At 41.4% G+C, this 27,581-nt stretch overlaps 1 protein-coding gene across 13 annotated transcripts in view; it reads right to left on the bottom strand.

The window, feature by feature from the left end:
- Sox6 (SRY-box transcription factor 6) overlaps positions 1-27,581 on the bottom strand; it is a 543,724-nt gene that overhangs the window by 47,115 nt on the left and 469,028 nt on the right. For all 13 annotated transcript variants that reach the window (XM_036195545.1, XM_036195551.1, XM_036195535.1 and 10 more), the window contains 2 exons: positions 24,166-24,349; positions 21,239-21,423 (listed from right to left, as the gene is read on the bottom strand). In XM_036195545.1, coding sequence (XP_036051438.1) covers positions 21,239-21,423; positions 24,166-24,349 — 369 coding nt within the window. The remainder of the gene's footprint in view (positions 1-21,238; positions 21,424-24,165; positions 24,350-27,581) is intronic.

Here is a 27,581-nt window from a genome sequence, read left to right on the forward strand (position 1 = left end):
CAGGGGCCCAGCCTGACTAGAAGGTCTTCTATTGCTCAACTGATTTACACACCTTAATTTTCATTTATTTGTCTTTTAATAATTAAATATATCTTTTTAAAATAATCAAATTAGATTTCATTGCTTTTGTGAAAAAATGAAAAATAATTTTATTTTGCTTAATAGTAAAACAAAATAGAAGAAAGGGGGGTTATTTTTGGCAGAAGTTAGCTACTGGAGTGTCTAATCTGTTACAAAGCTGGTAAGACAGACACTGTATCTTTAGAGCAAGCTGGGGAGCCACATAAACAGACCCATAAGCCAATTGTCATATGTATTCTCTATGGCCTCAGGTGACAGAAGAAAAGGGAGTGTGACAGATTTTACTTGGGACTGGTAAAAAGAAGTCAACAACTGGGTGGTGGTGGCACACGCCTTTAATCTCAGCACTTGGGAGGCAGAGCCAGGCAGATCTCTATGAGTTTGAGGCCAGCCTGGTCTACAGATCGAATTCCAGGACAGGCTCTAAAGCTACAGAGGAACCCTATCTTGAAGAAAAAAAAAAAGGAAGTCAACACAAGATTTTGTCAAGAAGAAATGCTTTAGTTGAGCTAATTATAATGTCATCAGGAAAAGAATGGCATTTTAGGAAAAAAGTATAATATATGGGAGTCCAAAGGGCTTTGGACTTCTACATTCAGAAAACTCAAGAGTTGTATAGTATCTGAACAGAAAATCTGAACTGAGCAGGACATGAAGCTGAGCAGGGGAGGGAAAGTCACTTCACAGAAAGCCAGGTGAGCCATGGAGTCACTTGTTCCTCACCACACAGGTTGTAGGGAGCCTTTGAGTGCTTAGAAATGGACGTAAGACCTGACTACCACATGACTACTAGAACAAAGGACTAAATTTAGTTGTGAGATGCTTAGTCAAAGCAAAAGGAATGCATCTCTAGTGTGTAGGTCAACAACTGATGCAGGAAAATGGGTAGTTTTAGATTGGGATACTGTTAATGTTTAGCTTGGAATATTTAGCAATAATGTCTTTAACTGTTATGATATTTTATTAATTTATTTCCCCTTCTTTCTTCTTCCTTGCCTTTCTGCAAAGCATCCACACATATGATCTCCCATTTAATCATTTATCTAAGAGGTTATTTGACTAATCTACTCCCTCCCCCATCTCTGTCTCTCTCTCTTTCTGGAAAGCACTCATACATATAACCTTTAATTTAATTACTGTAATCCCATAGCACCAGCATTTCCTTACCAATTTAAGGATGGAGAAAAGACATACAGTAACCAAATTTTAAATTTAATGATCCTAAATTTACCTCAGCACAAATAGCTACCTAAATTGTAATTTAATGGTTAAAAATATTTTTAAAATCTTATATCTCACCATTGTTTTTTAAGAATGGCCATAGATGTAACCTAGTCCAATGAGGTTGTTACAGTCAGGTATATTAAGAGGGAGTTTGGACACAAATGTGTATACACTGAAGAGAGACCATGTGAGAACAAGAAGGACAAATATAGACGCCTAGGACAGAGGCCTCAGAAGAAAACAACCCTGCTGGTATCTCTAGACCTAGGACTTCCAGCTTCTAAGACCAAGAAAACAAATTTCAGTTGTTTGGGCCACCTAATCTGTGGTATTTTGTGATATACAAGAATCTCTTACAATGACAACTTTGCTTCTTACCTCACAGAAGTTTTCTTGTCACGGCTCAAAATATATCACATAATCAAAAAGTAAAGTTTAGAGAGATCATTAGCTTCAGCAATGATCCTTCAAAAGCATTTGCAATCAGAACTGAGTAGCAGTTCTGTGTTGATAATTCTATTATCTGTCTATATGTCTGTCCATCCATCTATCCATCCATCCACCCACCCATCCAACCGTCTGTCTATCTATCTATCTATCTATCTATCTATCTATCTATCTATCTATCTATCTACCTATCTATCTGCCTATCATCTATCACCTAATTTTCATCTACCTATCTTTCCACCATCTAGCTATCTACAATATATCAGTCACCTACCTATCACTTATCATCCTACCTACCTACCTATAATCAATCACTTTACTATCATCTCCATCTATGAATAAATCTTCAAAGAAGAACATTTCCCCTTAAAGAGAAGGAAAGCTTAGAATGACTCATCAAAAGCTGTCAAAGACCAGAAGGGTGAAACTTGAAAAAAAAGAATCATAATCAATAAGAGTGACATGAGCTGTTCAGATTTCTTCTTGGCTGTTGGGTTAGTGTTTTTTTATCCCTGGACTGTAGGGAAGGAAAAGTGTACCACACCACTCTCTCCCTCGCTAGCACTGGGCCCTGTAAGCAGAGAAGTGCCATGCTACATATGCCTGCTGAAATGAACAACTGTCAGCAGAGCTTCTTGGGGATGTGTTTATGGGGCTTTCAAAGACATTCTCAAAGGATGTATGACAAGCTTCCCCCAGGATGTGAAGGGTGCACCAAGCCAGAAGAGTTCTGTCTCTACAATCCTGGCAACAACAGTCCCATGCATTTCCTGCAACATGCTTAGACTCATGTCACCAACCATCACTTGACAAGTGACATGGCCGCATTAGTCCTGAAGACAGGAGGCCATTTTAGCCTTGGGAGCCGCTGAATTCAGTTATGTTTCTCTGGTTGACAGTACTTACTGAAGCCCTGCAGCTAAGTGCTTTCTGTTTTGCTCATATGGTTTTAATATGGTTTTAACCAATTGCAAGGTTATTTATAAGTTTGCAACTCCCAAGTAGACTTATAAAGCACCCAGATTTAAGCAGATCCAGTTGTGTGGCAGCCAGAGTCCTGCTTGCATGTGGTTTCAACTTTTCATTCCTACACAGAGGCATGTGGCAGATTTGTTCCTGAATATTCTCTGATTATTCGGTAACAAGTTCACAAAAGGTTCCATTGTAAAATTACAGAAGCTACTTTGAAGGCTAACACATGGTTTAAAAGGGGAATTCTATCTCACTTAAACCACCAAAAAGACTCTGTTAGTCTAACATTCCCCATATGAGCAAAGGACTTCAAAACAAAACTAATGGTGAGCTAGCAAATATCTCTGTCCAAAACAGTATCTTGGGGATCACATGAATTTGATTTCAGATATCTATGTAATTTGCAGTGTGTATTTTCAACATTGTTTGTGGGAACACAGGTACAATTTATGCAAACTAAAGACATCAAAACTATACAAACCAAGAGTGAATATTTTCTTCAAAATTATGCATTCTACTTCAGTTTTAGCAGGCCAACTGATAATTTTGAAGATGCTTCCCCCACAGAAATATAAACACACAAAAATGGAAAAGCATAAGGCATTACCACAATGTATCTGTTTTAATTTATGAGCTATATAAATACATCATATCCCCTAAGAGGTTTTCCTGTAATTTAAAGAAAATGTGTGTGCTACAAAAATAGTATATGTTCTTAAGAGAAAAATAGGGGTATGGAGAAGCTGTCACTCAGAGAGCACTGAGGCTAGAGAGGCCACGAGGCTTGCTTGAAGCCCTGCAGCTCCTACCAACACATTCAGTGTCCACCCTGGGACCTCCAGGCTCTCAGTCTCCCATTCCTTCTGCTTGGCCACTCTGTGCCAACCATGTTAGTCTCTGCTTACTTCACCTGCAGAATCAGGGAGTTAGCTTATCTCTGTGAGTTCTTCCAGCTCTGAAACTTTCTGACCCAGTGATATCCGCCTCTCTAGCTCTCCTAGCTCTCAGGCACACACTGAACTCACGTCACTGTGTCTCAAAAAGCTCTTAGCAATTATTCATATTCTCAAGAAAAGCACTCAAAATTAATCCCTTTGTTGAACAAGCCTACCAAGCTATGGTCGTATTTGGTCCCCAAGTGCTGCTTGCTGCTTCAGAGACTCTTTGGCCTCCACTCCACTCCACAGGCAATGGAAGGGAGAGGGTGACAGAGGAAGGCAAAGAAAGGAGGTAGTGGAAGTCAGAGGGAAACCTTTTTCATGGAATTGGCTTTAAATCTGCCTCTGTCTCCAGGCTGTAGGGGCATTGGGGTACCAGGTACAGTGCACCCCTCCCACCTGCAAGCAAAGTTAGACAGAATGGCTGCTACTCATTTTTGAAGACAGAGACTCCTTGATGTCAAGATGTTGTGAAAGGAAGCCCTGTAGAGCCAAAGGACACCACCAATGAATTTGTAATAAAAATCATGTATAATTTGGAATTACATCTGACTAGAAAAGAAGCTTTCTTGAGTAAAACTAAACTTAGGAACTGTCCTAGTTTAGTAGTAATCTTTAGAAGTAATTCTAAAAATCAACAATTTTAATAGGCATTTAAAAGAAGAAGAAAATATTTAGGAACCCTGTTGAAAATAATACTCCAAAATGGCATGTCACAAAGGACAAAAGAAAGTGCCCAACTGTGGCGATATGTGTTAATTGTATGGCTTTCCAAAGCTGTGGGAGAACTGGTGTCAATTACAGTATAATTACCATTACTTCCAACAGAGTTAACATGGAGTTACTACCGAGTAGCGCACAATTAACTGGTGTCACTAAATAAGTACAAATTAAAAATTCCCAAACAGGATCACAATATTCTTCTAAAAAATAAAAATAAACCTAAAAATAAAAATAAAATTAAACAAGTTTTCCCTGGTAATGTCACACACAGCCTTTTCACATAATTACTTCAGAGGGGGGTGTTCAATAGATTTAAGTGAGCACACACTATTTCTAGGTATTAAATAAAAAATGGCTCAAAGGCATAAATGCACACATTAACAAAGACTTGAAATTTCTTAAGCTAATTCTATTGCAAATAAAATCAGAGTCTTCTCACTTCTTTCAATCCTTGAACACTGAACAACCCTTTTTGAAATCAAATTCAAGAAGGCTTTCTGTTTTTACTGATGGCCAATATATTTTGCTTTATTTAATCAGCACTGGACTAGAGAGTGCCTGAGTCGTGCTACAGAGGCACACAGAGATGAGTAAGGCTGAGTCCTGGGACAGGGGAAGGAGCTTACAAAGACTAGCAGGTTATTTGCTGTGTGCATCAGTAAATCCCGTCAACTCTTTATCAGGAGGTGAACGAAGAGGAAGACTGGTACAGCTCAGTCCACAGGAGTAAAGTTCCTCTTTGGGATGTCTCAAGTCAGCAGTAACAACACAGGAGACAGGGGGAGTGTGGGAACATGCACAAGCTAAACACATATCCAGGTTTAATTGGAAGGGAACTGTGAAACTGATGAGGGAACAAAGGGGAAGTAGCTGTCTTTAAAACATAGCTACACTGTGTCTGCTGTATCCTTTTCAAACATCTGGGCTTCTGATAGAATTCCTGTGTAAGCGTTCTTCAGAAATACTGCTCAGGACTAGAGAAAGCTGATGGCTTTGTAACAAACTTCCAGGATAGAACTCTTGCTACAGTCTTAAATAATCTGAGTGGAAACTGCTATGGAATTGTCATCTTCTCATTAGCATGCTAAGAATAAACTTTGTAAATAACATGTTAATTAGTGTAGCAGACAATATTTTATTAGCAACTTGTGTTTTGCATATTTTTGAACTTTTCTTTTAATTTCCCATGCCTGACTTTTCTTTCTTCCTTTTTTTTTTCCTTGTGGTGTCCAATGCCTGCTTGAGATTAACTGCAGCTAGGCACATTTGTAAAAGGCCGTGCATCTCCTTTGAAAATGACATAAGCACATTATAGACCCACAAAGCTTTGGGGCCATTTGTTCTCCTGAAATCACCTTTTCCCTCGTTTTACTGAATATGAAGCCTAGGAATAGACATTTATTCTCATTTCTGTTTCTGTAATTTATACTATTAGATTTCTGTCTATTTGTTAGACACCAAGGGAAACCAAGCTGGTTCAGAGGGGTGACAGGGAACAGTGATGGGTGTGTGGTGACGCCAGACCACTTCCTCTTGTTCCCAAGGTGCTGCTACATTCCTCTGATTATTGCAGTCTCAGAAAATGTGCTGACCACTATGTGTGCCAGCAATTCCACCAAACCCAAGGAGCTAACATCCCAGCTAGAGTACATTATGCATGGGATGTAGATGAGCTAGGGGCGCTCCAGATATCTACAGTTTGTCATCAGAGAACCCACAGACAGAGAGAAGTATGTTAGTAATTACTGCCCCGTCCACTGTGTGAATAAACAATGAAACAGATCAAGATCAACTGATTTTGGAGTATTTTATTTATGGTCATTCTATGGGTGGGAAGGTTGTCATCTCCATATTCAGAAATGAGAGACTCGAATGCTTTGTATTATAGCAGAGACAATGAAGTTTGGAGCTGCACCAACTATGTTTTTTAGTAAGTCAGAAATCAGTATTCAGATTTATTGTTGCAACAATTTCAGTGCCAACATGATGGCAGCATTGGAACTGAATTTAATTTGTTCATAACTTTGAGTTTCAGTTGATTAGTTTGGGCCAGGCACTAAATAGCAAGGTGTTTTAAAATCCTAGTTTTTAATTCTTGTGTCCAAGTTTCTATATATTTGGACAGTCATTTCTTCAAAGTTAGAAATAATGCTTCATCCACATGAACTGTTTTCTAAGTGATACAAGAGCAACCCCTCCAAGGGCTTTGGCCTCAAAAAACAAGCCTGTGTGTCCTGCCTTCTCTAGGAGAGACCGGCAAAACCAACAGAGGCAAAGAAATTGTTCACTCAGCCCTAAGACTGGCTAAGGAGAGTTACTTAAAATGGATCTGCACAGTCTCAAGGAAAACAACAACAGTTATTCATATAACAAATAACTTCCCATGTGAATATTATAATTAGCAGAGGTTTGAAATGTTTGCAGAACTTTTAACAGTAATTTCAGACCAATTAATGAGTTGAGAAGATCATAAGAATAACAGTTACAAACTATTGAAGTTTTAAGAATATAGTTCCTTGGTTTTTGTGTTGATTTTGCTTTTGAGACGTTTCATCATATAGCCCTGCTGGCCTGGAACTTGCTATGTAGATCAGGCTGGCCTCGAATTTGCAGTGATTCACCTACCTCTGCCTCCCAGGTACTGGGATTAAAGGTATGCAACATGCCTACTAAAATTTGATTCTTATGAAACTCTACTTACTGTCATATGGAACCCAAAGAAAAGAAAAAACCTTTAAAAAGCTTATATTTAAATTTGTATTAATTAGGACAGTCAGTTTTAATAAATGAGGTGATAGCTAAAAGAGTAGCAAATTGATTAATTAATTAATTAATTAATTAAAATAAACTTGGCCAATCAGGTTAAGACCTGCCATTCAAACAAGATTCTGAGTTGTGAGCTTGCTCTCCTGTGGGCACTAGAGTATGAGGACAGACTATTAGAATGTTCAGACCCAAAGGAACAGGTCTGAAAATAAATACATCTATTTAGGATCTGTCTGGCTTAAAATATTAGCCTTCTCTGAAGATTAGTCAAGATGTCTGTGGGCAAACTCTTGTCTTCATTACAGTTTTAAAATGCACATGTGCTGTTCTAAATAGTCATGAGTAGTCTTACCCTCTAGAAAACCGACTTAACTGCAGAAGGGAGTCTTGGTATGGCTTCTATATGGACCGAAATCAGTGTCTTTGGTCTTTAAACATCCCTTTATGCTTTTGATTTCACTAAGCCACCATCTAACATCATAAAAACCTGGGAAACGTCTCTGGGAGCCATATGAAATCCATACCTCTCAGTACTGTGGCCTTGCCCTGGGCAGGATCAGTAGATGTCAGCTCTCAGCTAACTTTCAGGTCTCACTTACTGCTCTGAAGAAATTATAAAATGTGTCCTCTAAACACCAGAGATCTTGGGCACAGCAGACCTGATTTATTCAATATCGACTCCACTTCCTCTCTACAACCTCTCCTTCCCACCACCACCCCAAGGATGATAAACAAAAAAATTGCTTTATTTATGGAAAACCAGAGAGGACACACTACTTATTTATGTATCAGCCTAAGGCTGCCAAGGAGGTTGCAGCCAAGAATCCCAGAGCATGGCCACACTCCCCTTCTAAGCAGAAGCCACTGCCTTACTTCTCCTGCTGCCTTCAGACACTGAGAGTCCGACTTAGCCATGGTGACATCAAAGAGACTGCCAACCCTGTGCCTACAATCTTATTGGAAGCCATAATCTATTGATGCTTCAGAATTTCCTGAGGGAGGCTCAGTAATTAGAGACTTGCCTGAGCCCCCTAGAAAACAGGCCTCTTGCCTTAGCATCCAGACTCAACTCCCTCTGCCATTTTGCATTGCTTCATTTCCAAGACTTCACTTAGTGTTGTAGGTATAGATCAGGCTATGAGGAAAGCTCCACATCGGCTCCTGAAGCTCTGCCACTTGGTACTCACATCACAGGTTTCAATTTCTGAAGCTCCTCCAGGCCAAGACTTCACACCCTTAGCACTTAAATAAACGAAACCAACCTTAAATTCTGTACAAGTCTGTACCCCTGTCCCCTCTCTACTGTGCTGTCCTCACGCAGCACTTTCTTTGTGGTTTGGGGGACCCTTCACAGGGTGCACACACTGGAGCTCCCACGGCTATATTACTACAAAGGACACAGAACATACAAGAAGATGTAGTTATTACATACAGTAGCCCTTCTCTAGAACAATCCTTACCTTGCTTACAATGCTCTTATCACTGTAGTTTTTGGAGAAAATTCACCAGTAATCAGAGACTGCACCCTAACCACAGCAAGCTTCAGACTATGGCGGGAGTGCAGGAAGGAGGGAGGGGGAGAGAGGAGGAGAAGAAAGACAGGATGAGGCAGAGAAGGACAGCAGATCAGAGAAAGAGAAATGCATTCCCACACACAGGAGGAAGCAGAGACAGCGCAGCACACACTCAACCCCAAACCCAGCACTGCCAGAAGGCGGGAAGTTGGCAGCGAGGCAGAGCAAGTAGAGATTTTGATTGCAAAGCTCTCCTGAAGCCCAGCAAGAAGAAACCTTGTGTAAGGTTCCCTGACTGAGCAAAGCCAGGCACATGCCAGTGTGGAGACAGACTGAAAGAAAATACAAGTTCACAGGGCTAGTATGTTCACAGTTTGGTTTCCGATCACAAGCACACAGCCAGTGCATGATGATTTTAGACTCAGTGTCAGGGAAGAGCACGGGACAATTAGGACAAAGGTTCTTCCTTTGCATTACCAACAACAGTAAGTCCTGGGGGTGGGGGGCAGGAAGACAGAGCACAGGAGAAGTGCCTGCTTTGAGTCCTCAGGGCCCCCCTTGAAAGGGGCCAGCTGAAAACAAGAGCTCTGACAGGGTTTCCTGAGAGGAGAGTAGGGCTCCTGACCAGAGGACTTCTAGTCATAAATGGTCATGAGCTAAGCTAATTACTTCAGTTTTTCATTTGCGTTGATAGCCCCACGTCCCTACCTTTGTCTTGCTTGGAGGGAATAACTTATTAGTCGCTACATAACAAGTTCATTTTCAGGAAGTTTATCTGGGGAAATACACTGTTTACCTCCGCCACTACCCTCCCTTCTCCTCCTCCTTTCTTTCCCCCATCTCTCGCCTCTCTCCTTCATCTCTGTCTGTCTCCTTCACACCTCCCTCTCTCAGTCACAACCATTGACTCAGTCTTTCCTCAGATATTCAAGACCCCTGTCGCTGAAACTTTGCTGTGCCCTACCTTGGAGCATGGAGCTCGTCACAGCTCTTTACAGATAAGAAGATGAATACCGGTGTGCCCGAGTATGCTTGCTTGGGGGTCTCATCTGGATGTTTCTCAGCAGTTTCTATGGGGCACTGCTAGTGCTTCCTGTTGTCCAGACCCCACCCCACAGTCAGCAGGGCCTCCTTTATCTTCAAGTGCCTCAAGCCCCTTACTAATGGGTGCCCTGTAAGTGGCACATGGAACTGACCTAGCTTGTCTCCTAGATGAGACTGCATTTTCCATTAGGGCAGAGAGTGACTGGCCAAGCCTATGCACAAATATGCCCCTCAGATGAGACGCACTTCCTGCCCAGCTCTTTGCAATGCCCTAGTGCTGGAAAACCATGTGGAAGCCAGAAGATTTGCCCACATCTGCCTTACTTCACATATACTGTGTGATTGGATCTTGCACACAGGCTTGTATATTTATCATTTATGCCTTTCCAGTGAGTAAACAAAGGCACTCAAAAGTAGCAAGCCACAGGTGTCACAGCTGTAAGGCCATGTGGTTGAAGTGAATGGAGCATTCATTAGACTGAAGCTGAAATTCTGACCTCACTGTGACTTATTTAAAAGAGTTTGTTCATTCTTCCACTGATGATGTTTGCCTAGACCTGAGGATGTTATGTTATGGCAGCTACATCAGTGGTCTAGAATGCAAAAGACTAAACCTGCTTCAACCTCCTCTGCAGGGGTGTTACTAATTTAGGGAATGCATACTCTTAAAAGAACAGAAGGGCCCTGTCCTATTGGTGAAATTATTAAGGCCACTCCACGTAGTTAAAAGGGAGGTTTATTTTGTGGGGTAACTTACAAATGAAGGGATAGGTTGTAGGGTCTGGCAAAGGTATGGCGCAGTCTGGCGGTATTCTCTGGAGAACTCTGCTCAGCCTACCTCCTGCATCCAGCGTCCCAGAACCAAGAGAGAGCCCTCCTTCCGATCCTGGGTCTTCTGCTTCCTCCTCCGCCCCGCCTTGTGGGCGTGACCATTACCGAAGCCTCAATGGGAGTTGAAACTTCCAGGCCAATGCTGGGATGGCTACCCACTACACTGTCCCCTTCTTTCTATAATGGCAGGGATCAAAACCAGGGTCCAATGTATGGCAGGCAAGTCTGTACCATGGAGTTTCATCTCCAACTCTAGGAAGTTCTTGATATGCCAATGTGACTTTTTAAACTGTGAGTTCATTACATTATTTCATTAAATTTGTTTCTGTTTTAGACGTGGAAACACAGAAACTGATTTTAATGTTGAGAGCTTACTAGCAACATATATAAGAGGATCCCAAACTTAATGTTTCACTTTTTTTATTAAAAATTACATTGATTCTCCCTAATAGAACAAATTCAAATGATCTTTTTGGGAGTTACTGGGGACTGGCAGCCAAGAAGATATATGAACGAGGGCTAGTGGGCAATGCACATCACAAGACACCCTTTGTGTTTCTTCAAAGCCAGTGCAGTTGACTTCATTTATAAAAAGACATAAAGGGCAAATCAGGGTTGTACCAAAAATAAAAGCAAGCATTTTTCTCCAGAGCAGGAAGATAGAACTTTGGAAAATTCTAATCTTAGTTGCAAATGTCAAGATTACAAACTGGATCTTAGCTAAAAGTGAACCTCTGCCAGAATGCTCCTGAAGGTACATTTGGGACAAGCAGCTTCAAGGCAATACTGAGAGGGGATCCAGGAAGGCAAGAAGGTCACATCCATATACTCTAAAGAGGCAGAACTGAGACCTACCAACTGAAATTGAAAACAATAAAACACAGCAATAGTCACCACTATTGAGAGAGTAGAACAGAATCTGAAATAAACACAGATAGACATATGTATTCCATCATAAAGCAGCTACATATGCACATCCAGGTCAACACACACACACACACACACACACACACACAGACACACACAGAGAGAGAGAGAGAGAGAGAGAGAGAGAGAGAGACAGAGACAGAGACAGAGACAGAGACAGAGACACAGAAACACAGAGACACAGAGAGAGAGAGACACAGAGAGACAGAGAGAGTGAGCACCATTATTTAGGGTTCCCTAGGACTCATGTCAGAGACTGACACTGTGGGAGAAGACGAAGTCTGCTACAGGGAAAAGATGTAGACTATGAAACCATGAGTGTGAAGAACTTCACTTCAGTGCTCCTGTATGCATGCCATCCAGTGATTTGAACTCTTGGAACATCACTTTTACCTGCAAAGGGGAATGATAGAAAAAGTCTATCTGTAAGGAGGGCTGTGAGGGCCAAATGTAATAGATAAACAAGAAAAAAGTGTTTTGCAAACAAACTGATATCCTCATTATTCTCAAAACTGCAACTGCTAGAGGAGTCTCATCAGGTAAAGAAAGATGCTAATGTTACTCACCTGCCTATTGATAGAAAGGCTTATGTAAACCTTTGACAACTGAGAACTAAAATGTCATATGAAATGTATGTACAAAAATTCTGTTATTGGCATCAACTTAAATCATTTCATATGCTACCAAGTGCTTACTGTGTACTGAACATACCCAGAAAACAAATGTTTCCTTTGACCTTAACTCTAATAAGGCATTATATACCTATATATTATGTATGTGTGTGTAACATATATCATATATACATGGCTCACTATCACAAGGAGTATGCACTAAAGTCAGTACTATGTAAACTTCTTAACTTAGGACATGGACGCTGTCCTGGGATCTGGAATGCACACTGGCCAGAATGCCAGGGAGGTGGGATCTTGTACCCTTCTCTAATACCTTATATTTTACAGCAGGCAATTGCTCCAGTTCTCTCTGCCTCAGTTTCCTCATCTGTAAAGTGAGAGTCTGTACTGTCTGGTCTGTAAAAGCTTTCATTGCCAAGTCAACTGTCCTTACAGAGTGATGGATTAGAGTGCTGGGTAGTGCGAGTTTGGTTAGGAGAATGCAAAATGTGAATTTTTACTTCTGTAAAAAATGAAAAGGTTCCTAATTTAAACTGCTGGGGAGAAAAGCTGTACCACTTGGGGAGTGAAAACATGGTGCACATCCAACTCTGTAGAGCTGGAAAATGATTAGAATATTTGTGAGAGGTCTCTAAAGAGAAAGCAGACCCTCAAGGTCCCCAGTACTCAGGGTGACAATCCCTGAAGAATCCAGCATCATGAACTCAGACAGCCAGGTCTCAAGAAAGGCCCACACTTACAAGCAGAGAGCCTTCCTCCTAGAGCTGAGAATGCAGGTTCCAGGGCTCAGAGGCACCTAGGCAAGAGCACAGTTATTTCAAGTGGTAGGTGGTGCTTCTCTGACAAGGCTGTGATCCTCAGGGGCCTTCTGTATTGTCCCCAGGTGCTTGGTTAAAACAGGGAATCAGGTTAGAGATTTGTCAGCATTCCTAAGGTTGTGTTTGAAACAGAATACATGTTTAAAGTATTATTAAGTTTTTAAAAACATGACAATCATTTCTCCTGAGACGCAATTTCAGTTACAGAACAGACATACTGGGGATCTTATAACACATTTCCATGTTGCCTGTTTACCAGAAAGCTCACAACTAGGTTTCAATATCCATTAGCAATTTAGCAAATATGAACATCACAAATCGTTGTGTACTTATTTTCCCACACTGTCATGTGACTTCCCCTCACTCTACTTGTGAGCCTTAGTTTCTTACCAGTTGTTTCTTTTTCATACCGTCTCCTTTCCCTGTAGCTCTTGTTCCTTACTTTATAATATGTATCACTGAAAAGCACTCCTAATGATCTTTATGCATTAAGCAAGGTATAAATACAAGTTACACAGTTCTGCTAACAGTTTTTGCCCCCTAACTCCAAGGGAATTAAACCTCAAAACTCTATTTCTAAGCACTTACAATGTTTGAGTGGAAGATGTTGTTAGATTAAGGTGCAAATACGTGTGAAGTGCTATCTAGAACTGCATATAACCCCTGCCCTGAAACTTCAGAGGCCCTTTAGAAGGTCTAATAAGTCAAAATTCTTTCCACAGTAATACTATGACATTAGTTGTCCATTTAGGTTCTTTTCTCTATTGTGCAAACAATGGTGCTCAAAATGTTACATGTCTAGAATAAAATTTTAATGACAAAGCAGAAAAGAGAGCCTGGCTATTTCCAAAAGGAATCAGGCACTACAGGAGTCTGTACAAATTAAAAACAAAGTCATCCATGTTATAATTTTACTTTAAAAAGCACGCTAGTGCTCAAAATGTTGTTTCTAATGATATCTAATTGATCTGTTATTATTTTAAGTAAATTAGTATCCTAATGTTTCAGTTTTATAAGTAATATGATGGATATTGGTTGTTATTATCCATGTAAGATAGCTCATACAAATTCAAAATCTTTGAGGTCTTTAATAATTTTCAGACGTGTAGAAGGGCCTTGGGACCTCAAGAGTTGAAACTAGCTACTAGAAAGACTAGCCCTGCAAGGATGAAGGCTTGGAAAGTGCCTGCTCTGGTGAGGTACTTAGTTAATAAGTACGTTCTACAAATTGTGCAGGTGATAGCTCTTCCAGAAGATGAGTACACAGCTATGACCTGACTGCAGAGAAGCTATACATGTTCACTGGGAGAAATGGTAACTGAATTTGGCATTTTGACCTAAATACTTGTAAACAAAACTAAAAAGGCTTCATACTGCTCCAAACCCTCACCTCTGTCCTTAAAAAGCATCTTGGTTCTTAAGTCCATACTAATTCTCACCATTCTTCCCAGTGAGAGAACAGAGGAAACAAGAACCAGAATCAAGGAGTTGTTGTTGGTTATTTCTTTTCTTTCTTCTTCCTTTCTTTTTTTGATCTCTTTTTCTTTCTTTCTTTCTTTCTTCCTTCCTTCCTTCCTTTCATTTTTTCTTCCTTTTCTTTTCTTTTTTAATGAATTAAGCCTTAAGCCAGTATCTAGGCAACCAATGAAGTAGCCCTGACAACAGGGAAGAAAGAAGGTAATGGTTGCAGTCAGCCAGAGCCTACACACAGCACCTCGAACCTGCCCAGTGCTACTGGTTCAAATGAAAAATGCAGCATTAACAAATCCTCACTGCTCTCTTTCTAATTTTATACCACTTTTGATTTGTGCACATTCTTTTAGGAAAACACCAATGCAAATATAACTATAGCTGTGCATTTCAAAGAGACTGTAGGAACACATGTAGCCACCTGCAGCTCACAATAGTGGGGTGGTCATTAAAATGGATGTTTGAAACTTGGATATATACCTTGGTTCAGAGTCTAAGTAAAATTGCCCCATCTATCCCTGGAGATATGGGGAACAAATGGGATGATGGAGAGAAAGCATGCTGGGGAAGAGTGGTCTTAGCTTCCTTACCTGTAAAATAGGAACAGCAAAGCCCATATCCTTGAACAGATCAAGAGAAACATGGCGTATAATAGATAGTATTTTGGGAGCATAAGGCACTATTTAAGCATTGTTTGTCATGTTGTGAAAAGTATTGTACAATGTCTTTTGAACTGACTGCTGCTCTTCTTTGCAAACAATGATGATCACAGAATCTGTCCCTTCCTGTGAAATCTCCACTGTGCTCCACATTCCTCCAGAGTGACAGAGGAGACACTGCAACTGAACGTTCCAGTCAACTGCAAATACAATAATCCCAATTAACTGGTTCTGTGTACACTTAATTTGAAAACAGTAAGCACCCATTGGTCTGTGTAAGGAGTTCAGTCATTCCACAGTTTGCCAAATAGCTTGCTCTTAGCCCCCTTCACTTGTTGTATGGCTGTATTGACCTTCTGATTACACTTACCCTGTCCTGCAGCAGTAAATATCTGAATCAGCTGTAGAGATAACAAGAAGATGTGGCAACTGACCATGAGAAGCAGAGTCTCCATCCCATATTCCTTTCCCAATTAGAGGGAGAGCTTTATATCACTGTAGTGAGGATGCTCTGAATGTGCAAAGTCAGGTGAGGAGCAAGGATCCACACTTGTAAAAATGCAACAGTGGCTTTTAAGTAACTAGGAACACATTTACAATGTGCCCCAGTGAGGGGCTTCTCATTGTCCTATCTTATTTGACTAGGAAAAAAATACCATTTGGGCATGAGTAGTGATTGTTGCTATCATACCAGGCAGAGTATTTTTAAAGAGAAAGTATGTATTAAAATACATTAATTTGGAAGATAACAAAGCTCCCTACCAACAGCAAATCATTTTGAATATTATCTTGTTGGCTATATACAGATTCTAGCAGTTTAACTAGTACATGAAAGTTCCCTGAGGGTTAGAGAGATGGCTTGGAGGGTAAAGACACTGCAGCAAGCCTGAGATCTGAGCTCAGTCTCCAGAACCCACTTTAAGGCAGGAGAGAAGTGACTCCACAGAGTGTCCTCTGACCTCCACACATGACACACATGCCCACACTATCATGCACACACATCCAATAGGAATAATAAATACAACTTAAAACTTTAAAGTCCCTTTGAAAACAAAAATGCAAAATGCACAGATGGCTTTGTGAGCAGCCCGTTAGGGATTTCCTAACCTTCACTCTGATCTTAGACACTGTGGCCCCCAGGGCACAGTAGCCCCCGACCACTGGAGTATATCAAAGAAAGGTAACGAGAGGAACCACATGGTGTCAAAGTGAGGAGGATGCCCATACCAATAGAGCATTCTCCACGTGAAATGACTGTCACACTCTTCCTCAAACAACCTTCAAGGAAAAGAGCTTACCTTCATCTCACAGCTCTGGTCACTGAAACTCAGAAAGGTAAAGTAACGTACTTAGGTAAGCTCATCAGAAAACATCACAGAGAGAACCAAGACCCATGGTCAATCAACACCAAGACCCGGGCTCTCTATCACTTATTTGTGGCCTCAAATTCTGTTCTGCTCCTCACCTAGCCTCTTCTGTATCTGTGTCTGCATCACCCAGTCTTCTGTTAAGGTCCCAGAGGCAAAAAACAGAGTAGCAGGAACAAGGCACTGTGGAGACAGAAAGGGCCATCTACACAGAGCTCATGCCTCTACACCACAGCTTTCCTTTACTCCATCAAAGGGTTGGGACAGGCAGTGTAAAAGTTCTTTGATATGCCTAAGGCTTACACTATCATAGAAAGTTGCTAACTAACTCTAATACTATACTCTCTGTGGAAATAGTAACCTGGGTGAGGAACACTAAGACTTTATTCCATTTTTGCTGTAATCCCCAGCTGTTGGTAAGCTCCTTCCTTTCAGTGGGTTTATTTCTCCTTTGTAACCAGTAGTCACTACACCAGATGGATGTAATGCTCCCTTCAATTCCCTCATGCTAGCAGGTATTGGTGGTTGAATGGTTTGGTTTGCTCTGATTTTGGCAAACCCAGGACTGTACATAGGCTAAGTAAGCTCTCTAGCACTAACTCCATCTGCCCACACTATAGTTCCAGTTGCAGCCATGTACTCCAGACACAGGTAAGTGTGGTCCTTTGATACTGTGCTCATTTGGACATCTCCTAAGGGTCAGAATCTTTCTCAAGCAATTCCCAGAGGGAATGATTCAGGCCACATGTGTATATCTGCCCATTTCTGAGGGTCACCCAGCATGATGCCTACACAAGAAAATTTTCTATCCAATCACTGAGTACATATACACGCACGCACACACACACACACACACACACACACACACACACACACACACACCAAACATGCCACCACACCACCTCACCTCTCTCTTAGCCAGATGCCCTGAGCTTAGCTCCAAGACATTTATAAGCAGCGTGACTGAAATTCTGAAGTGGATTGTCATGACAAAAATACTTAGAATTGTCAGAAAAATTAAATGTGGTAAATAATTCACCATAATATGATCATATGATCTAATTGCATTGGTGCTCCAGTACAGATGGGGCCGCTGGTGTTCATGGTGGGGAAAGCTAACTGAGAGCCGAGACTCAGCCTTCTGGAGGCAGGACACTCACAGTGTGTGTGCAGAGGAGATGATGGCACAGAAGAACTCCTGAGGTGCCGTTCCAGTCTACTGTCCCCACAATCTATGTATTTAGCAGACCCTGAACACCCTGCACCAGCCACCCAGCACAACTCCACTGGTGCCGTTCTGGCCGATCAAGTCAGTGATGTTTCCTACTAAAGTGGCAAAATAAAGATTTGCTCAGGAAAGTGAAACAGATCATGGGTAACTATATATTCACATGGACACACATATAAACCTGTGTGTGTGATAAAACACAACTTTCCTGTGCCTGGGCCATAAATGTTAGCACACACTTGTTATATTACAGTCTGTTTAGTCACACCTAGTGTGAGAACAGACAACGGTTGGCACTGGGAGTTGCTGCCCCATCCCCTTCAGTACTGGAAGGGTCTATCTATCCCATTCGGCCTTGTTTCAGCCAAAGACAGTCAGCTCAGCCAAGATCAAGTCCTCTTCTCAGGGTAGCTTTTATCCAGGGACTGGTTAGCACAAGTATACAAAACTAATTTCCCTCTCTAAATTTGGAGCAGTTCTCAATAACTTTGGGGTCTTGAAGCTTGTGGAGGAGTTGCTGGTGGAGGCACAGTGCAACCATTTCCTCACCCAGCCCTGCTTTGTCCTTGTCCCTTTTACACATGAAGGTTTGGAGAGGTTGCCCCCACCACACACACACACCTGCCACTAACATCCAGCTAATGGCCTGCTTCCCAGGGAACACAGGTGTGTGCTATGTTCTTTTGTAAAGAATGTTCAAGTAAAAGAGAGAAGTGTCCTTAATAAATGATAAGGTTTGGGGCAGCCATGCTGTAAAACTTACCTAAAACTGAGACACGGGGTCCAAGGAACAAATTACCAAGTCTAATTTACAGGTCTTTATATTTAAAGAAAACTGGCCAATAATTCTAAGCTAGGCAATTTTAAAGACAGCAAATTGGATTTGTCCTGATAGCCTTCCTAGTCTTACTACACACTATATACTTAACCCCTTTGACTTAGAAGAAAAAGTGAAAAGAAATGGTGGTGTTCCTATGGAAGGAAAACCAGAACTTTAGGATGGAGATCTCAATCATAAGCGAACTGAAGCTGCCTCCCTCATGGGACTCTGGTGCTCCTGATGCATTCCTCTAACTCAACTAGCCTAACCAACCTGGCAAGTACAGAAATCCCCAAATAAGGCCCGTACAATCACACCAATCACTTCAAACTGGTGCTGTGGTTCAGAAGAGCCAATGAACATATAGAACCTTCCTAAGGGCTTTTCCGGTGTCCCAAATCAACACCAGAGAAGTTGATGCAATGACTCCCTTCAACTAGGAAACCACAGCTTTCTGGTTCTGTAAAAATGGCTTTGCAGTTTACCTTCAGGTACTCAGTTGTCCTCAGCATGTTGTATTTTAGGTTATAATTTATTAGTGTGTTCAAAGTCAACCCCATTTCTCATTTTTTCTCTCATGAAAAATAGAGTTGGGATTTTTTTCTATTTTTTGCTTCAGATTTCATCCTTACAAATGAATTAATAAAAGTCAATGGGAAGTAAAAATTAATCTTTGGAATTTGAAGTGTATAGTGTCCACACTTGACCTTCAGCTCCAACTGATCATGGCAAATAATAACTACATATGATGCAAGGTATTAATTTTTATTTATTATTTTATAGGTTTTTGTGTGTGCCTAAGTTTATATGTGATGTGCCAGTTTGTATATGATGTGTCACAGTACACGGGCACCTGAGGGAAAATCACATCTTTACTAGGCTTTGAGAAGCCAGCTCTCTCTGGAGCTAAGCTTCCTAGTCCATGTGAGGTTTGGAGTATCCCCTCGTATTACCAGCCCCATTCTACCCTGCACCCAGACATCTCCAAGTCTGGCCTAAGAGTACAGGGGTAAGGGCCAGAGGTGGGAATGAGCTATACTTTTGCACACCTTATAATGGGTCACATTGTTTCCTTAACAGAAAAGTTAATTTTATGCAACTGTGAATGTGACCTTGTTTTGAAATAGAGGTTTTAATAGACGTCATTAAGTGAGAGTAAGGTCACAATGGATTAGATGGGTTAGGTAGCAGACACACAGACAGAAAGCAAGTAGGAAAGACAGGAGGAAATTGGAGTAATGCAGATGTAAGCCAGGGTTCTCACAACAATTAGAAGCCAGGAAGAGAAGGGGATGACACTCCTTGAGGGCTGCAGAGAGCATAGCTGGTAACACCTTGCCTGGGAACTGGCCTCCAGGGCCACACAACTCAAGCCCCCGATTCTTTCTACAAGCCAGTGTGTTGTCACTTGGGAAAGGATTACACCTGTGCATCCACATGGTCTTGTCACACACAGGAACACAAATAGCACCACACACTTCCAACTTCTTCAAGAGCAAATAGGAAAACCCTTCGGGGAACTGAGGAAACCACAGGCTTTTCTCTTACTGTGCAAACTCTGTCCTCAGTATAGTTAGCAAGGACTGAGACAAAGCGGGGTCTCCTGGCCTGAGCCAGCAGCCTGCAGTTTTAGTTCACGGAATAAATACACACAAGTGTTTTAACATTTACTGAACAACTATTTCTGTTGTCGTCTATCACAGTAGTCATCTGTCCTTCACAGTAGCCCTACAACTAAAAGTAAAGGAATAAACATTTTCTCACAGTTCCATGCTGGGCAGTATTTGTGTATGAAAGGACTGAATGACTTGTTCTCCTGGGCAAAGTCCTCCCAGGCACCCATTCCACTCTTCTTCAGGAAGCCAAATGGTCTTTCTGTATGTCAGTCAGATCTCATTCACACACTGGACAGATCCAGTGTGGGATGAAATGAAGAAGCTTCCCAGAGCCCACCAGCTCAAACGTGCTTTGCCCAGGCTATGACTTCTACCTCATGTCCTCAGCTGTCCCCTCTCTTATGATCTGGCCACTTTGGCCTGTACATACATAGCTCTGGAGTGCCTTCCATCCTGCTCCTCCTGTGGCCACACTATGGCTTCATTCAGGTCTCTATCCTGAGTCATATCCCCAGACAGTCCTTCCTGCCACTTCTAAACTAACTGTCTGAAGCTGGCTTCTTCCCTTTAACTTGCTTTTATTTCCCCTTGGTTCCCAGCCATGTACCAAAACAGCCTTCTTCACAGTCTCTGCCCCTACTAGTGTGTACTCTGTTTAGTCCAGGCATTTATTCCACACTCCCTTACTTCTGTATAAGTCTATCCCAGAACAGGTACTGGTTTGCTGAATCAAGAAGATGAAAATTGAATGCAGTTTGAAATTTGCTTGTTTTGTTTTTTACTTTTTGGTAGGAAGCGGAGCATTAAGTTTAAAGGTAAGCAACAATTCACTTAACCGTTACTGGGAGCTCATGGGTATATCCTTTGAAATAGTCTTACACTCTATTCTCACTCTAATTACATAATTTATAGTCTTTAAAAGAACGATCCTAAATATTGCAGGATGGGACAGAAAGACACCAATAGCAGGTAGGTTGAGTACCCAGGAGGCAACCTAAGTGCCAACCAGCGGGGCAGATCTGAGTAAGTGACTAGGCAGCCCTCAAGTTGGAAGCCCAGATCATTGGTAATAGGCAGGTTAGGACCTGGAAGCCTAAAGAAAGAGAAATGAGAGAGTGAGCCAGTGGGCGTGCCATTTAGTGGAGAGGGATGCAGGGTTACCTTCTCATTCCTGCAGTTGCTCAGCCCCATGTTGTTCATGGAGGACAGTTTCCCGTCAACCCCGTGTGGCTGTTGTTGCTGCTCCCGCTGGATCTGTTCTCGCATCTTCCGAGCCTCCTGAATGGCTTTCATCACTGTGTCCTGGTCCCCAAACAGGGCAGGAGAGTTGAGACTGGACAGGATATCTGCATACACAGGGTGCGTGTGTTATTAGAGGCTTGTGGGGCCCCTGTCTCTCAAGTGTTGGCTATGACCCACTCCCCAGGGGAACACGGTATTCTTTGAACAAGGAAGGGGCACATTTGCTATTAAGAAAACTACAATACTAGTTTGAGCACAGAAAGCCAAGGCAAGTAAGCTGTACTGGGTCAGGGTTCAGTTAGGCTGTGGAAGACACCCTGGCATTCCAGGCTGGTAGGTTGTCCCCACCCTCTCTCAGATGATTGGTCCTAGGTTCTAATATTGTATGTACCGGGGGCATATATTTGCTTTGTTTGTGCCTAGAGTATCAATGCTCCTACATTCTATTCCTAGCTCTAGTGGGAGAAAGTAACTGCTTTGCATGTGTCTATACTTAGTGTACAATCTTTCCTGATCAGTGAGGGAGGGACAAGGCTGGGGATAGGCAGAGGGGCGACTAAAATTTCTGTCCAGATACTCTGTTTTATTTGGTGTGTTTTGTGTAGGAGAGCAGTTTGAGGCTTAACAGGATAAGACCTGTGAGGGTACATGGCTACTACAGAGACATCTGTATGTGTGTGTTTATGTATCCACTGCAGGAGCGAGGGGGTGAGAAGAACACACCACGCTCTCCATTCTCCAAGAGCTAGCTGGTTAATGAAGCATTCTTCTTATCATGCTGCCTCGGTTATTTACCAAGAGAATGACAAGCCTGCCCCATCCTCAGCTTGGACACCCACTGCTCCCAGCCCTCTCCCCCACCCCCAATCCTGACGTACAGTGAAACAGTATGTGTAGCAATGGCTTTCACATGAGCAAAACTCCTCCAATCAAGTAAGAGAAACTAATTTTTCTCTACACCTTGAATTTGACTAAGCTTAAATGAATACCTTAGATCATTTTTTTCATTTTTAGACAAAGAAGGGCAATTATTTGGTTACTGATAAGTTTTATCTGTTGTTGTGTATTTGACATGATCTACTTGTGTAAGGTCCTTTGTATTTCATCACACATGTGTGTGAGAGACATGTATGCATATATGCATACTCCTGACACACAGAAACAGGGAAACCAGATTGCAATCAAGCTCATGCCACACACCTTGTATGTATAACACATGTGCATATCCATGTGAGTTGTGAAGTTCTGGAAACTGTCTACGAAAATGTGTTTTAAAGTCAGTTACTTTATAGAATATTAAACAATCGTTTTGTTTTGAAGTTTTTTCTGATAAAAAGACCACTTTTATGCAATATTTTGTGTGTAAGATTGCCGTCTAAGAGCAGATACTTTGACTCTGGCCCATCTGGCCCAGACCTAAGAAGCACACTCTGCTGCTGATAGGAGCAGAGCCTGTGACATACCAGCTCTCTCCCTGTCCCTTTGGATGAGCAGCCCAAGGAACAAGTGAGATGTGGAAGTGGGCTGCATAGGGGCCACTTCAAGAAGCAGGATGCTTTCCTTATGCTGCCTTTCTTTGTTCTCATCTCCTACTGCCAAACGCATCCCAAACAAAAAGCTGACAGTGATGTTCCAGGTGTGTATCACTTCTCTCTCCTCACTGAGCACCCCTGACACAGAGTGAAAACTGTAGCTCCCATGAGATGAACCTGACTGGGAAGCAGAAGAGACTGTTGTCCACATCCTCCCCTAAGTCCCAAGTGTCAGTGAGGACACTGTGCCTCACTCTTACCCAGTTGAGCACACCTCTACCAGTGAGCTTCCTGAGAGCATCAGGTTATGGGTGAGGAACTGGGTATCAGCCCCTGGTTCTGCTAGTTCACAGCACAGGTCTGGGGCTCAGTCATTCTACCGGTAAGAACTAAACTGCCTAACTTGTAAAATCAAGTGAAATTAAACAAAGCGGCAAGACTAGACATAAAATTGTCATGAGTCTACCCACACGTTACCATATACAATTATAATAAGCAATAGGCTCCACAATTCAATAATGCAAGGAAGGGAATGTGGCAAAGAAAGAGTGGTCTAATTCCAAACCCCTTGGAATCTCACTGTCTTTATTTGGCAAGCAAGAGACAAGAAGAGCCCAGGAACAAAATCCTCCATGCTTTTGGTTTGACCCTGCTGAAAAACGCTGTCTTGCCTATTGCTCCAGTCTACCCAAGAACATGAATGTGTTGGGATTTACCTATCACAGTCTTTGAAATTAGAGAGCTTCGATGTCCAGGACTCTGTAAGAACCTTGTCAGGGGGACTATTCTCTTCTGACCTCACAGCAGCCCATGAACTACACAATTGTATTCCCCATTCAGGGTTTAGGAAATACTAAAGTCCGGAGTCACAACATTAACCAGCAAAGGGTTTTGGTTTAGGCATGTCTCATTGTAAAACCCATGCTTTTGCTCCATACTTTCAAACAGGGGTGTGGAAATCCCTAGAGAGCCTTGAAAATGCACATCAGAAAGTAAGAAGGAAAAGGCATATTGTGGCATGGCTTCCTGAATGAAGCCAGTTCCTGATGCCCTTACAGAATTATTTTAAGGCAAAATCTTGACAAAATCCAGGCATCCATAAGTGTCTGATGGCAAGACTCCACTATCATCTAAAAATCGATTGTAGAGGATTTGAGACATTTTTCCAAAGTTCTAAGTTGTATTCTGTTTCAGTAGAAAGAGTATCACTATCCTTCCCAGAGAACACACTGGACCCAAGACAAGCCATCACAGGCCCATTTTGTTTCTATTCTAGGTCCCAGGTCTCTTCCTGAAGTGGACTTTTCCATTTACCTAAAGAGGATCCTCTCCCCAGGCTTGCTCCAATGGGGCTAGGGATGCTGCTCTTGTTTGGCAGGTTGACAGGGCTGGTTTTGCTGGCTGGGAAGAGGCTCTGGGTGGGAGATGTTGGGGACTTCACAGGCTCTGCTGTCTTAGGCCTCGATGAGAGATTCAGTGGCTGGGCTGTTGTTTCATCCTACAAGAGTTTAACATAAATAATTATTTTAAAAAAGACAAATGAAGCACATTATCACTTAGTAAGCCACAGTTATTTTACACCTCCGAGACAATGCCACGTTCTCCTACAATAATAACAAAAGAAGCTAATTATCTACCTCCTTGAAGATTCATCGGAAGGAACCTCATTAATTTCTCTGTGTTATGCTTCTATTTACATTAACTGTGTAGTTGGATCATTCTTTTTGCCAAATTAAAATCTGAATTAGCTCACATTACAGCTTAATTTCCTAATGTGTTTTCAGGGATCTAAATTAACCTAGGGCATTTACAAAGAATTATTTAAAATTTCAGTAGCTCTGTAGTGCTTTTGTGTTAGTCTCTCAGAAAAGTTCCTGTGACTATAAATAGTCCTTGCAGCTAATTTTTTAATATATATTTTAAATCAAACAATTGCAAGTACTTTAGAATGGAAACATGGAGAGTCTTCTTCTGCTCTCCAGGGCCTCTGCCCTCAGAGTCCCATGCCACACCACAAGCTTCTATGTGGTTTTCTGGGTGTGGGTGCTCTTGTGGTTTATATTCTGGTCTCTATTCATGTTTAAAATTAATTTTTGTGAAGAGCAAACATACATTATAATTATGTTTTACATGCTATACTATATGCAATTTATTTTTCATGTTTAAAGTGATGTCTTGTTACAATCTTTGCTACATATATTTATGGAATGTCTATTTTAAGACCATACCCCTCCACACTGAGCCCAGTATTTCCATCTCTGGCTTGGAACCCTAGGTTAGCCAGTGACTTGAAAGTTAAGCAAGTTGTTTTCATTTTGTCTCATTTATCCTACTGTCAAAGAGCTGCAGACAACATTTTTATCATTTAAGAAATATAGATCTGAGTATGTGATTTAAAAGTTCAATTTTAAGGCCTGCATTACTGCATTCTGAAGCAAAATCATCAGCAAATGTCAGATCCTGTTTCGTTTCTGGAAGGGCACAGAGAACTTGCTTTCAATGACATTATTGAAAACACACAACAGAGTCTGGTAACAGAACATTCTCTCCCATGGTAAACATGTGACCTCACTGAGCCTTTATTTCTCCATCTATAAAAAGATGGCCATATACTACAGATGTTGGTCAACAGACATGCCAGAAAACAACATTGGAGGGAGAACAAGAGCATGTGCAGGAGTGACCATGTTCCAGGCACAACACTAAGCACCTGCACTGCATTAGCCCACTCAACCACTGATGCCATTAGGAGGATAGGCCACACTACACAAAATTTACAAATGGGGTGATGAACATCAAAATAATAAAAAACACCTTCCCAAGGCCATCTAAGGAGGGAAGAATCTGAATATAATTTACTGGACTACAAATCTCCACCTTCTCTTCTACCAAATGACCGGGGAAAAAACCATTTGTATATTTTGTAGTGATGATCTATGTTTTGGTTTTTGTTGTTTGTTTGTTTGTTCAGTATTAACAAGAAACAAGTGCTCTGTCCCATCTGTGTTGCAATGCACTTTATATTTAGAATAGGACATGTTCTGGGGAAACAAAGATTAGATTCACTATGAATGTAAAAATTAGCTAATGTACTTAGCTAAATTGCTTCTTTTTGCCCTTAATTCAAAGGATATTTAAACTAGTCACTTCTTTCACTCATATTGGAATCATAGCACTTTATATGCTAAGTATTTGGTTCATGTTCTCCATACTTCTTTCATTTGGGGTTTGCTGAACTTCTAAAATGTCTGAGTTTAGAGTTTTTGTCAAGTTAAAGAAACATTCAGCCATTATTTTTTCAAACAAATTCTCTTCTTTTCTCTAGTTGTGTGTGTTAGACAGGTCATGTGACAGTGCCCAGAACTGAAGGTCTTTCCTGTGTTTTGGTTTGCATAGTTTTGTTCTGTGTCTTCACTGTCACTGTGTTTCCTCTGCCGGTGTTGAGACTGCCATTAACCTCACCATTTACTTACTGCTCATCGAAAGCACCGCACTCGTCACTTGTAGGCAACTAATTAGGTTGTCTGTGCCTTGCCTTATTATATTCACGTTTTTCTTTCATTTTCACAAAAATGTAGAGTTTAGTACAGCTTTTTCAGTTTTAATATTCCATAACTTATTATCTATAACTCACAGTTAATGTCAAGGTGCTCTGCATTGTAATCATGATTGAGGAACAGGATCAGGTTTACTTTTGAAGTTAAGGACCCACCCTCAGGACACAGGACATGACTATTAGTGCTCTTCAGACATCAATGCTAATAGCCTGAGATAGCAATTTCTGAAATAAGTGAATTAGAATTAGACTGGTCCATTTTATTATCTAGAAGGAATTTTTGGGGAAATGGCACAGGGAACTTAGCAGCTTCCCTAAGTAGAGAGTTCAGAGTTTTGAATGTTAATGTAGACAGAACTTTTGAGGTAGGGTACCAGCAAGGACAGACAAAGAGAGGAAGAGAGAGAGAGACAGAGACAAACAGAGAGACAGAGACAGAGAGATAGAGAGAGAGAGGAAGAGACAGAGAGATACAGAGACAGAATGACAGAGAGAAACAAAGACCAAAAAAATGCCAAGGAGCTTCAAAAGATTGGACTGTGTGTTTAGTTAGTTGAGTACTGACCAGAAAATGCTTATAAGAAGGCAACATGGGCCTGGGGAGAGGGAAGAAGGGAGTAGGCAAAATGAATGCGTGTTTACCAAAGACTGGGAATGGCTTCCTCCCCCAGTAACACAGTGAAAGGTCCCTTGATGTCCATATAGGGCATTTAGTCTCCAGGAAGTTGCTGCCTCATAATGGGACTAAACACCCTCTGAGATTCTTGCCTGTTTTGAACCTGACTAAAAAATATGAAACATATATCCAGAGAGGATCCAGGGGTGCTGTGTCTCAGAATAGATTTCAGATACTTAAAGAGATGCAAACACTTTAGCAGCCAACACTGTGAAATTCAAAATGTGTAGCATCTATTTAATAACTATGGACTTACACAGAAACATGAAAATATGAATAAAGAAGAGAAAAATCCAACAGATTCTAAGCAAACCTCAGAATGACACAGATTGTAGAGCCAGCAGGTAAGATAGGGGAAAAAACATAGGAGACTAGGATGCAGGCAAATCCACTCTCTTAAAATCTGGAAAAATTGACAATGACCATGTCACCAGTCGAGAATGTATAATCTGAGAAAACATTTATGTCATTTCTATGTAATAATTGTGAAATTTTGTG

The sequence above is a fragment of the Onychomys torridus genome, chromosome 1, assembly GCF_903995425.1.
Source record: "Onychomys torridus chromosome 1, mOncTor1.1, whole genome shotgun sequence".
In the NCBI taxonomy this organism is placed as follows: Eukaryota; Metazoa; Chordata; class Mammalia; order Rodentia; family Cricetidae; genus Onychomys; species Onychomys torridus.